A 14,254-nucleotide genomic window follows, 5' to 3' on the forward strand; every position below is an offset into this window, starting at 1 on the left:
CAGTGTAGTTGGTTGTTTGTAAATGTTATAGTTCTCATAGAATGTTCTTTGCACATTCAGAATCTGATTGCCTAATCCCACAACTTTTTCAGTCATAAATAACCTTTTAACTGTGTAGAAGTCTCTTGAATTCATTTAGTGAAGCTTCTGCAAGACAGTCTTGTAGATAATTGTTGTTACTGATACTATTCAAGTTAACGGATTGATATACAGTGAAACCTCTATATAACGTTTTTCAAGGGACCACAAATTCTGAACACTGTATAGAGGAAAAGAGGAAGACTTCCAAATAATAATTATAGGGCATTACTGAAGATCAGGATACCACTAATCAGCTTTGACAAATGGTGCCATAGATGACATTTTAAATTTTCACAACATATGATATTCATTGCAAATGATCAGTGTATCAACTGATTAGCTTTTTTAATTAAAACATGGGGCTCGATCGGTGGATGGGTGAAAGTAAATGGATCAGTTTGTACAGTAAGAAGTTATAACAGATTCTTAAGATTGACATCATTCTCCAAAGCTGACAAGTGGTATCCCACTCTTCAGTTGACCCAATTATAGAATATGAGCCAAATTTTGTTTATGATATACTGAACATATTACATAAAAACACAGTAAATGGCACAGATTAAAAAAGAATTAGTTACAAAAAAATTACTTCAATAATTAAATTATCAAATGGAACTTAAATTTGCACAAAACTCTAGGAACCTAAGCAATCTGAAAATAACATACCTATAATTTTTTAAAATATTCAAGCAGGCTTGCTTGTTTTCTGTTTCTCCTAGACACTATGGCAATCATTTCTTGCTCCAAATGAGCAAGTTGAACTACTGTTCTGTCCTCAAGTCTATGGGCCATCATGTATCTTCTGAATGTTTCAAAGGCTTCAGCTGCCTTAGTATATGAGGGCACAGGGTCATCTTCCTTGTCACTGTCACTTTCACTACCACTATTACTCTCCAAACTTCTCTCTGCAGTCAGCTCCTCAATACTTTGTACTCCTGTGGTTGCCACGTTGTCATCCACAGCCACAAAGTCCTCAAAAGTGACAGAATCACTGCCTATTAATTGGTGAAACTCTTGCAAATCACTTGCAACTTCTTTCACAGGAGCTGCCATCTCATTCACACAGAATCCCGCTTTTGTGAAATAGTTTTTAATAGTTTCAGCACTTACTTCCATCCAAGAGTACATAATTAAATTTATTGCCTGTAAAATGTTCAGTTTCAGTTGTGAGCTTTGCTGGCTTCCCAGTTTTCTTTGGTCCATCAAATTCAAGGCCTTTTTTACAAGGGCTGTCCTATATTTAACCTTAAGGGCGTGTATTATGCTCAAGTCCAAAGGTTGCAGACGGCTGGTGCAGTTGGGTGACAGGAAAACTACTTTAACATTTCTCAGAAAGGGTACGTCTGGTGTATGTGCCGCACATCTATCCACAAACAACAGCACTTTTCTTGCAGCACTCCCCATTTTGGTGTCAAATTCTCTTAGAAAACGTAAAAATATTTCACTCGTCTTCCATGCCTTGGCATTGTTTGTATATTTGCATGGAAACGTGGAAATGTTTTTGAAGCACATCGGATTTTTTGGCTTGCCGATAACCAAAGGGTTTAGTTTTTCACTGGCATCAGCGTTTGTACACAACAAAACGGTAAGACGTTCCTTGCTCTTCTTGCCGCCATGGCAATTTTCCCCACGAAAAGTAAATGTCTTATCCGGCATTAAATTAAAAAACATGCCGGTTTCGTCAGCGTTATAAATGTCATGCAGTTTGTAGCCCTGTATCAGATTGGGGAGAGTCTGCATCCACTGAGTTACAGTTGGTTTGTCCACACTTTTACTTTCTCCACATTCCGATTTGTACAAACACCATGACACTGTCGAAATTTATCAATCCATCCATTGGATGCCTTAAAATTGTCCATTCCTAACTGCAGTGATATTTGAAGCACCTTCTCCTTCAAAACAGTTCCGTTTATAGGAATGTTTGCAGCACCTGCTTGCTGAAACCAAGTTAATAAAACTTTCTCCATTTCGTCGTAAGTCGATTGTTTCAAACGCATACGTTTCGAATTTCCACAATTCTCAGACCCTTCCATTATCGACGATCTGTTTTTCATAATAGTGTTGAAGGGGCCAGTCCCAATTGCTTCGCTAGCTCCACGCGACTCACGCCAGGAGATGCCTCCACTTTTTTAATAATAGAAACCTTCTCTTCCAGAGAAATATTTTTCCGCTTTTCTCTCATGTCCACTGATGAAAGCTTTAAAAAAACGTTATATCGAAGACACACACTTACTAGGCACACGAACTGTTTGCTGCTCAGCTCACACAACACGCTACTAAGTACCAATACAAATCATCGACTGAAATGGTGCCAAAAAGATCGCAAGCAGAATGTGCGTCACATGTCACGTGATCGGGTTTTGCCGCTGACATATGAAATACGCTGAGCGCGGGCTTTCCGAGCCGGTGCAAACTGTGAAACCACAGAACGGAAAACGATGCGTCTACATCCAGTCACTTAAACGTTATAAGAGGTAAATAATTGACCAGGGTTCCAAAAATATGAGCGTTAAGTGGAGGAAACTGTAATATAGAGGAAACGCAGTAAAGAGGAAAATTTAACATTGTTTATATGGGCTTTACGGATGTAACATAGAGGAAAACATTATATGGAGGAACGTTATAAAGAGGTTTCACTGTACCATGGAACCTTGCTATAACAACATTCAAAGGACCTTGAAAGTTATTTTGTTGTAAACGAGTGCAATTGAGATTCAGATTTTCAGTCTATTGCGGTGGCAAATGTAAAAGAACAAATTTATTTAGCATTGTTTTATTTTATACAGTATTCATTCTGACACTTACATGAATACACTATATACAGCAGTATGTTGAGTACTCACCAAACATCTTTACTTAGATGTGAAGTACTCAAGTCATTTTACTGTGCTATCTATTTGCCCAGTACACATTTCCTAAATTATGTTCTATGTTCATTACTGAATTTGCAATTTCATTGCTCCCTCCCATAGCTTCATAGAACAGGTTCACAATTGTAATGGCTCCTAAACCATCACTCACAGTAGGGACAGGCACTTTCTTTCTTCTTCTTCTTCTTCTTCTTCTTCTTGTTATTCATCATCTCCCTCACTGAGGCCCTGATTCTTTACTTCATTTGCAATTTCTTCAGTTTCTGCTTCAGTTGTTACAAAGTCATCATCTATTGTTGCATACATTTCATAGTCGCAGAGATCGAGAATATCGTAGTTGATTTCTGACCGTGGCAGATCATCAGTGTCATCAAATGTGTCTTCAGTTTCAGTGGCATTTATTCCTTCAGTTGTAATTACCGCATGACGGAAACAGTTCTTGATGGTTTGGGCTGCGACATGACTCCAAGCTTTGGTAATACCGTATTTACTCGAATCTAAACCGCACTCGAATCTAAGCCGCACCTGAAAAATGAGACTCGAAATAAAGGGAAAAAAAAATTCCCGAATCTAAGCCGCACCTGAAATTTGAGACTCGAAATTGAAGGGGAGAGAAAAGTTTTAGGCCGCACCTCTAAATCTAAACAAAGTTTGTCCATTGTAATATGAGACACAATTTAGGTCGAATGAATGACGATACAGCTACAGTAGTTTGGTTCGAGTCTAAGCTTAGCAGTTAAGCTTTACCACGTAGCCATTGCTATGCGTCAGGCGCTCCGTCCGTATTTATACGGGTGCCCTTCCTTTTTCACGTGCTTCGTCTGGTTTGAATCGATTGCTTATTTTGCTTTGATCTGATAATTGCCGTTTTCTTTGTTATAGGTGTTTGCGTCACTCTTAAGCTGAAAATGCATTACTGCACTGTGTCATGCATTGTTTGTCGCATTCTGATAGTGCGTGTTTGCGGCCTGTCGCGGCTCGCAGCACGGCTTGCTTTTGTGCGCGCTACCGCCGCGTACAATTAAAAAAAAAAAAAGAGGAATCATCTCATTAGCGAAACAATGGCAAGAGATCGCAATTTGTTGTTACTTACACTGCTGCTTTCTTTGATAATGATCAACAAGAATCAAATAATAGACTGCGCATGATAGAACATGTTCTGAACGAAAGTTAGGCGAAAATTTTTCTTTGAAAATCTTTGCGGTCGCTTCTTTATTACATCAAATTCTGCACAGAAATTAGTCATTTTAGATTTAAAAATCTAGTCACTTGCCGTGCTTCATTTCTGACTCTATCACTATTAGGCATAAGAATAATACGAATATAAACATGACACGATACGTATATTCTTCCGCGTTTGCTGTTGTCTCACTCTAGTTTCGTAGTTTATTAGGCAGACAGGATTTAAATGAGATAGCAGCAAACACGAAAGAATACATGGCAAAATGTTTATATTCGTATAATTCTTATGGTGAAGAGAATACTGTATATGATTCAAATTTCATCAGGTTCCTATTAGCAACCATCTCTTCTCACAGATAGGAAAAAATTCAGAACGTAGAGTTGGCCATTTTGACAAACATCCCAAACAGTCTTGGCAGTCAGATTTTCGTAGTACACTGAAATTGTGCTTCATTCGAAGATGAACAATACGGAATTTGTATTTACTTCGTTGGATAATGTATGAAAATGCAGTGGTCGAAACTCGCGGCGGAGAAAAAAAAGCTCGTCTTCCACTTTTTTTTTAAATTTATTTACTGACGCTGAGATTTTGGCGCCAGTATGTATCCTTGTGCCTACAAAACATGCCTGCGTAGCGCTACATATATTCGGCGGCAGAAGTTAGTTGTGGCGGCATGTACCGACATTTTTCATCACTTCTGCTTGCTTTGCACTCGATTCTAAGCCGCAGGCGGTTTTTTGGATTACGAAAACCGGAAAAAAAAATGCGGCTTAGATTCGAGTAAATACGGTACATCTGTTCGCACCCATCAGTGTAATAGACTAATTCTCAGTGCATTGTAGCTGCAATAAGCTTGTTGTATTTGCAGGAAGAAAAACAAGCAGGATGTGCTGGACAGTTAACAACAAGAACAAATATTTTGCTTTACTGACTTCTAAGTTTCCGATCCCAACGCCTTATTTCAACTTCAAAGAGTTCAGGGGTCATTCAAGATTTTCTACTAGCACTGTAGTGCTCTGGCAGTTTCTTTACACACTTAAAGCAAGCACCTAAGATTTTTGATTTACCTATCACAAGCAAGTTTTTCTTCCAGAACTGTTATTCATTTGTTAGACAGCTTGCCATACACACATTTTTTGCCCTTGAATTTCAGAGGTTTGTCAGCTGCCAATTTAAAGAAAAAGCCAGTCACATCTGCATTAAAGATGTCACAGTCTGCATATCCTTCAGAAATTATGTAAGCCACATGGTAATCAGCCGTTATTGGATTGTTTCAGTATTCACGCTGTTGGCTTCACTGCTCACTTTGCTACAAATAATGCAGTGACGTGCCTGAATCTGTCAATCCAGCCATTGCTGTACAAAAATTCATCTTTTAATTTCTTGGCAAATTCTGCTTTCACCATAAGGATAGGTTCACTAATGGGTGAATTGATGCTTCACTGTTGCTTGAACCACTTAAGCAGCACTTCATCCATGTCACTCCATTATCTTTTTGTAACCGCTTAATTTTACATCCCTTTTTGTTCACACACAGTAAAATTCTATCCTTGTTCCTCCAAATCATTTGGACTGTGGAATGTACAAGGCAAAATTGATGAAAAAATCAACCTTTTTAGCTCTATTCTCAATGTCGTGAATGAGTTTCACTTTTTCTTTCACCGTTAAAACTGCTCTTGAACTGACCGTGGTGTTCTAAAATGTGTGCACATCGTAACGAATTATTATGGAAACTGACATCACATGTACTGTTGATGAAGTCTGGCACCACTGCTATACTATGAATGCACAAGGGTAACAATAAGGCGAAGAGTCTATAGTGCACCTCAACCTATTGTTGGAAAAGCAGAGAAGGTTTCAATATTACAGCAACAGACTTCGTTCTACAGTACACTGGTTCTTGGAAAATCTTGTTGCTAACTCAGGCTGAAAATGATGTTATATACGAGGTATACTCATTTACACTTGTCATATTAAGCAGCTTTGAGAAGTATGTTCCTTATGAGGAATATAGCTGTAGCACAGAAATCACGACATTATAGCCGATTTGTTGTTGTAACTGATGTTTTTATATAAAAGTTCAACTGTATTTTTTTTAATTAAATTGCAGAGAAATTACATTCTTACTTAGTTTTATTGCAATTCTTATGTGTTTGCAGATACCAGATACAGAAGGTATTGTTAATGAAGATCTTCCAAACAGCTGGGAATGTCCGAAATGCTGTAAGGAAGGGAAGAATGTTGAATATAGGGTAAGCATGAAAAGATTCATGTATTCATTCATTTTGCTATTGTGCTAGTTTTCTTAGAAATTATATTATTATTCTGCAGTGTACATCAGTGTAAGGACAAGTTTTGTATTTCGGTTATTGACAAACTGCAAAATGAATTGAGTTTGGTATGGTAAAGTTTTTATTTGCAGTAATTATGTACAATTTATGTGCATGTCTTCACATTGTTGCATAAATGATACGTAAATCTGCCATGCAATGGTTTTCTATGATGTCATAGAAAATACTTGCTAGTCAGCTCAACCAATTACAGTGTTCTGCAACTCCTTGTAAACGTTGAAAAGCTGCACGCTGCACTCGTCCATTTATTTCTCAAAACAGTTGAAAATAACTTCGATCTGATGTGTGTGTGTGTGTGTGTGTGTGTGTGTGTACGTGTGTGTGTGTGTGTGTGTGTGTGTGTGTGTGTGTGTGTGTATACCTAAAAACAAAGATGATGTGACTTACCAAATGAAAGTGCTGGCAGGTCGACAGACACACAAACGAACACAAACATATACACAAAATTCAAGCTTTCCCAACAAACTGTTGCCTCATCAGGAAAGAGGGAAAGAGAGGGAAAGACGAAAGGATGTGGGTTTTAAGGGAGAGGCTAAGGAGTCATTCCAGTCCCGGGAGCGGAAAGACTTACCTTAGGAGGAAAAAAGGACGGGTATACACTCGCACACCCACACATATCCATCCACACATATACAGACACAAGCAGACATATTTAAAGACAAAGAGTTTGGGCAGAGATGTCAGTCGAGGTAGAAGTGCAGAGGCAAAGATGTTGTTGAATGACAGGTGAGGTATGAGTGGCGGCAACTTGAAATTAGCGGAGATTGAGGCCTGGTGGATAACGGGAAGAGAGGATATATTGAAGAGCAAGCTCTACCAAAGTATATTCCCGTAGCATCACCTGGTTTCATTGGACTATGTTCGATTATCCTTGTTTTGCTTTTGTTGATGTTCATCTTATATCCTCCTTCCAAGACACTGTCCATTCCGTTCAGCTGCTCTTCCAGGTCCTTTGCTGTCTCTTATAGAATTATAATGTCATTGGCGAACCTCAAAGTTTTTATTTCTTCTCCATGGATTTTAATTCCTACTCCGAAATTTTCTTTTGTTTCCTTTACTGCTTTCTCAATATACTGATTGAATAACATCGGGGATAGGCTACAACCCTATCTCACTCTCTTCCCAACCACTGCTTCCCTTTCATGCCCCTCTACCCTTACAACTGCCATCTGGTTTCTGTACAAATTGTAAATAGCATTTCGCTCCCTGAATTTTACACCTACCACCTTCAGTATTTTAAAGAGAGTATTCCAGTCAACATTATCAAAAGCTTTCTCCAAGTCTACAAATGCTAGAAATGTAGGTTTGCCTTTCCTTAATCTTTCTTCTAAGATAAGTTGTAAGGTCAGTATTGCCTCACGTGTTCCTACATTTCTACGGAATCCAAACTGATCTTCCCCGAAGGCGGCTTCTACCAGTTTTTCCATTCGTCTGTAAAGAATTCGCGTTAGTATTTTGCAGCCATGGCATTGATAGTTCAGTAATTTTCACACCTGTCAACATCCACTTTCTTTGAGATTGGAAGTTACATTCTTCTTGAAGTATGAGGGTATTTCACCTGTCTCATACATCTCGCTCACCAGATGGTAGAGTTTTGTCAGGACTGGCTCTCCCAAGGCTATCAATAGTTTTAATGGAATGTTGTCTGCTCCCAGGGCCTTGTTTGAACTTAGGTCTTTCAGTGCTCTGTCAGATTTTTCACACAGTATCATATCTCCCCTCTCATCTTCATTGACGTCCTCGTCCATTTCCATAATACTACCCCCCAAGTACATCACCCTTGTATAGACCCCTGTATACTCCTTCCACCTTTCTGCTTTCCCGTCTTTGCTTAAGACTGGTTTTTCATCTGAGCTCTTGATATTCATACAGGTGGTTCTCTTTTCTCCAAAGGTCTCTTTAATTTTCCTGCAGGCAGTATCTGTCTTACCCCTAGTGATATATGCCTCCTTACATTTGCCCTCTAGCCATCTCTGCTTAGCCATTTTGCGCTTCCTGTCGATCTCATTTTTGAGAATTTTGTATTCCTTTTTACCTGCTTCATTTACTGCATTTTTATATTTTCTCCTTTCATCAATTAAATTCAATATATCTTCTGTTATCCAAGGATTTCTACTAGCCCTCATCTTTTAACCTACTTGATCCTTTGCTGCCTTCACTATTTCATCTCTCAAAGCTACCCATTCTTCTTCTGCTACATTTCTTTCCCCTGTTCCTGTCAGTCATTCCCTAATGCTCTCTCTGAAGCACTCTACAACCTCTGGTTCTTTCAGTTTATCCAGGTCCCATCTCCTTAAAACCGAGCGAAGTGGCGCAGTTGTTAGCACACAGGACTCGCATTCGTGAAGACGACGGTTCAGTCCCATGTTCGGCCATCGTGATTTAGGTTTTCCGTGATTTCCCTAAATCACACCAGGCTGATGCCGGGTTGGTTCCTTTGTAAGGGCACGGCCGACTTCCTTTCCTGTTTTTCCCTAATCTGATGAGACTGATGACCTCGCTGTTTGGTCTCCTCCCCTAAAAACAACCCAACCATCTCCTTAAATTGTTACATTTTTGCAGTCTCTTCAATTTTAATCTACAGTACATAACCAATAAATTGTGGTCAAAGTCCACATCTGCCCCTGGAAATGTCTTACAATTTAAAACCTGGTTCCTATATCTTTGTCTTACCATTATATAATCTGTCTGAAATCATGCAGTGTCTCCAGGCCTCTACCACGTATACAACCTCCTTCCATGATTCTTAAACCAAGTGTTAGCTTGCGCAAAATTCTACCAGGCGGCTGCTTCTTTCATTCCTTGCCCCCAGTCCATATTCATGTATTACTTTCCCTTTCCTTACTTTCTCTACTATCGATTAATACTACAGCAATAAAACGTAATGAGCTAATGACCCCAAAATAAAAACTTCAATTCCAAAACAAATGTACCATTTACAATAACAGAACGTAGTGCAGACACAAGTGTCTACTGACAGCAGTGTGTGTCCGACGCTGAAGAACGGAGACTGTGGATCCATGGGGTAGTCTGATGAGCTGATCCTGAAGCTGCGGTCTGTGGGTCTTGATGGCACGTCACAGCTTGTCCAATGACAAACAGTAATGGTCCCGGTTAATTGTGGAACCAGGTTCCAAAAAAGTCAATGAAAATGACACCACACTGATCCCAGAAGAAGGAGGCGATCACCTTTTGGCCTGCTGTTGGTAAAAGTCTTAGTTTCTTCTTCAGAGGGGAACCCTTGTGACGCCACTCCATGGATTGGATTTTGCTCTCAGGTTCGGACAAAAGCAACCGTGTTTCATCCTGGGTAATGACTCAGTCAAAACACTGTTTCCACTTTTCGGTAAAGGTCTTCGTGAGACCCTCGCACACATTCTTCCTCATCATTTTCGTTTCTCGTGTCAATAATCTAGGCACCCAACATGCACAGATTTTCTGTACCCTAGTGACTGTACCAGTGATACCACACTACTCAGTGACAAACGAGTCATTTCAGCAAGCTGTTGTCTTGTCACACATCTGTCATTTTCTATGATTTGATCCTTATTCACATTCGCTCACTGCTGTCGGTGGTCTACCGCATTGTGGATCATCCAGTGGAGAGAAATCACCTTCTTTGAACCTCTGCAACCACCACTGGATACTGCTGCGATCCACTGTGTCCTCCTCATAAACGGGGAGCAACTTCCTGTGAATTGATGTGGCAGAGTCATCGCCAGCCTTGAAGAGGAACTCCATCACCGACCATTGTCGCAACCTGACATCTACTTCATGGTCCATTATGGCTCACCTGTAAATAAAAGAAAATACTTCTATATACCAACTTATAGCTAAGTGTTCCAAGTACATTCACATAAAATTTCATTCTCCTCCTGTAAAAAATAAAAAAAATAGAGACTACTGTGCAAAACTTTTTGAACGCCCTTTGTAGAAGGTCTAGGCATCACAATTCCAATGCTAGGGATCACTTATTCTGACGCATTGTAAAACTAAGTGATATGATGAGTGAAATTCCTGTTTACTGAAATGCCTTCATTGCTTGGCATGAAATAACAAAGTGCAGCCTGCAGGCTATATAGTCATCTCTGAATGATACTGGAATATCTCCTAAAGACGGGAGAGGCATGCTTGCTAACAGACCTTGGAAACTATCCAAAGAAAGGAGGCAGCTGTTATAAGCCACATAGAGGCATTTAAGGGAAGAGAGAGACCCACTATGACAAGGGAGAGAGACAGAAAGAATATACCTTCAAGAAGACTATGAACAAAAAAAATGCCGTGAGTTGTACAAAGAAAAATACCATGCACTTCCTGTTGCATATGGGACATATTGGAAAATATTTATTAGTAGGGACCAGTGTACTGATACCTGCTTAATATGTGGCAAATTATAAGCAGCAGTAAAAGGTTTGAATGAATGCAAAGCTTTAATAAAATATCTCTGAAAAATAAAAGTTAGAAATTAAAAATCAATTTAAGTACTTTGCTTGAAAGACCAGACCAGGTTCATAAGCTAAGAGATGTTACATTGTATTCGAGAAAGTGAAAGGCAGTGCAAGTCATAAGATAGATGAAAATGAAGCTGTGTGCGTGGACTAAAAAGAAAAAACCTACCCTTGTCAAGTATCGCACTAATGATGTTTGTTACAAGCATCAATTATGGTTTTACAGTTTCAACATTCATCAAATGTCTGAGAGTGATGCAGTATTTTATACTTATGCTGAAGATGTAGGGAGTAAATGGTCAAATGAGTTTTAGTTTTTTGCACAGTTATGTGAGTGAAATCCTTGGACCAAAAGTAAGTGTTCTTGTAATGTACTGTGGTTCACACTCAGGACAGAAAGGATTAGATAGTACCAAAATAGTATATTCAATAAGAGGAGAGACTTACACGGAATATAGTAAAAACTTAGGTTTGATAAAACAGAAAACTACTGCAGAGTTACCAAAAGACTGGATTTAGGCTTGTGAAACCTCAAGAGTGAGTCCAAGACTTTGACAAAGTTATTCGTTTTTAGGAAGAAAATAAGGTTCGACAATGTTTTTAAAATCTTTTTACAAAGAGAAGCGTTATTTGAACATATGAGAAGCTGTGGTTGTGAAGGAAGATATGTTGTTCAAATATGGAACTACTTACAATGCAACCTGGACACCAGTAGATTTGGAATGTTGTTGTAGTCTTAAAGTACACATCTAGCCTGAGTTTCAATTGCAGGAACCTGATGAATTCTTATGGCCTCATGGAGGACATAAAGTGTGTTTTGTAATATGATTCTTTTATAAGTTAAATCAAGACTGTTTTACGGATAACTAGGGGGTATACTTTTAGAACCCCCGCCAATATCTTACGAAAAATGTGCAGACCTTCAGAAGCTCAAACAGATTTGCAGTCAAGACACACAAAAATCTCTGTTCCAGTATACCACATAACGAACCAAACTTCAAGACCAACAAAAAGAAACTTCCAAAGCTAAACAACACATAGAAGGGACGAAAGCATACCAAAAAGTGATGGACACACTGCATTCTTTTTGTGGCAAAGATGTATGTTCTTTGCATGTATTGTCTTTATTCATATAATTTCAATTGTTATTTTTTTCTTTTGTATTTTCCCTGTAATTGTCAAATTGTGCATCACAGTAATATTGCACACACTATTGGACTGTTTTAGGTAGTTTCTTGTAGTCTTCAAACTTCAGATTTCCTCTCCTAAGTAATTTACTAAATTTTTTCTGTATGCTCTTCATATTTGAAAGCTTAGCTTTTCTTGTAACTATACTTGTATGTATATTAATATAAATCATTCACACAGAAAAAAATGTACTTTCTCCCAGGGCATAGTGTATTTTTAACTGAGAAATCTGGGAAAACTCCAAGAATTGTTTTTCCTTGTCTGCATATACGCCCTTTAGTGGGAAGCGTGTGCACAGCTTGCCAGACACAATATGGTTTAGGTGCTGCCTTAATAGTAATTGTTTCAAATCATTTTAATAAGGAAATTTCAGAGGACAGTGGTAGTACAGATACCCACAAGGTGAGATCCTTTGGCGAAGTATAAATCGTTGTTTATAGGCATAGTGTGTGTGTGTGTGTGTGTGTGTGTGTGTGTGTGTTATGATTTGTGATTCAGAAAACAGAACCCCGGAAAGGATCAGTGTCCTATTTTTGATGATCCTCTGAGTACCATTCACGTTAACTAGAGAAGGCAAATTAAAACTCCCTGTGACAGGATCGTCTTATGAAATTTCAGCCACCAGTTTTCTCCTCTGGTTGCAAAAATATTCTGTTGGCACCCACCTACATAGGGAGAAATAGTCATGATGATAAAATAAGAGAAATCAGGGCTCACACAGAAAAATCTAAGTGCTTGTTTTTCCCGCGCGCTGATGGAGAGTGGAACAGTTGAGAGACAGCTTGAAGGTGGTTCATTGAACCCTCTGCGCAAACCCACAGATCTGGGGTACAATACCTTGCAGGTCCTAGGATTTCTTCTACCACTCATGACTTCTTTCACTTCTGGCAATGATTTGTTAATGTGAAAGTGCCAAATTACACTGTGGTTCAAATTTCACATTTAACAGTATACCCTCATATCTGACTTGATAACTCAGCTGAAAATTTGTAGGAACACAAGAGGCAAACAAATTGCAATAAGACAGTGCCTAGTAAAACAACTTTCACATTGGGATCAGCTTTATGTCATTAATGGCATCCCTTCTGCATGGATAGAATCTCTCCTCCGTAACAGAATGCAAATCATCTCATTCACAGACTGTATCTCGAGCCAAGCGAGGTGGCGCAGTGGTTAGCACACTGGACTCGCATTCGGGAGGACGACGGTTCAATCCTGCGTCCGGCCGTCCTGATTTAGGTTTTCCATGATTTCCCTAAATCGCTCCAGGCAAATGCCGGGATGGTTCCTCTGAAAGGGCATGGCCGACTTCCTTCCCTAATCCGATGACACCGATGACCTCGCTGTTTGGTCTCTTTCCCCCGAAACCAACCAACCAACCTGTATCTCGGGCATGAATAAACCTTGAAATGTGGGAACATAACGTTGATTGCCACAGGAATCAGTTCTGTGCCCATTTGTGTTTCAAACCTACATAAATAATCAAGAATGACTTTAAAGGTCAGTTCAAAAAGTGTAATGCTTGCTATCGACACAAGCATACTAATCAAGGGTCTAAACTCATTTTTAGCAGATGCAGCTCAGATGGTAGCTGAACAAGCCTACATGTAGTTAACAGCAATTGTATTCCTAAAAAAAACTCTTGTCATGCAATTTGAAATAAGCAGTAATGACCTTTTAGCAATAAAATTAAATGTTTACAGTCATACACTGATTGAAGTGCAGTGTGTAAAATTCCTTGGACTCCAGTTTGATAACAAGTTAAAATGGAGTTAACACATGGTTAAAGTAATGATGAAGCTCATTCCACAGTGTTGCACCCTTAGAAGGATCTTTCATTGTGTTGATCTATAGACATTAGTGTTAGCTCATTTTGCATATATTCATTCCCTGTTATCTTACAGAATTATCTTCTAGGGCATCTAAAGAAAATAAAGCATTTGATCAGCAGAAATGAAAAGTAAGAATATTGTCTAAAGTCAGTTACTGTACATCTTTCAGAAGCCCATCAAGGATCTTAGAATTATTACTTGCTTCCAAATACATTTACTAGTTAAAGGTTTTTGTTGCTGATAATAAAAATCTGTTTCAGCTTACACTTGATATACATAGTCACAATGTAAGCCACAAAAA

General features: G+C 38.9%; 1 protein-coding gene across 2 annotated transcripts in view; it reads left to right on the forward strand.

Annotated features, from left to right (window-relative positions):
* The window catches only part of LOC126101089 (jmjC domain-containing histone demethylation protein 1), a 122,022-nt gene that overhangs the window by 37,982 nt on the left and 69,786 nt on the right, over positions 1-14,254 (forward strand). For both annotated transcript variants that reach the window (XM_049911767.1, XM_049911768.1), the window contains exon 11: positions 6,294-6,386. In XM_049911767.1, the coding sequence (XP_049767724.1) occupies positions 6,294-6,386 (93 nt within the window). The remainder of the gene's footprint in view (positions 1-6,293; positions 6,387-14,254) is intronic.

Source organism: Schistocerca cancellata, chromosome 9 (assembly GCF_023864275.1).
Source record: "Schistocerca cancellata isolate TAMUIC-IGC-003103 chromosome 9, iqSchCanc2.1, whole genome shotgun sequence".
Lineage (NCBI taxonomy): Eukaryota > Metazoa > Arthropoda > Insecta > Orthoptera > Acrididae > Schistocerca > Schistocerca cancellata.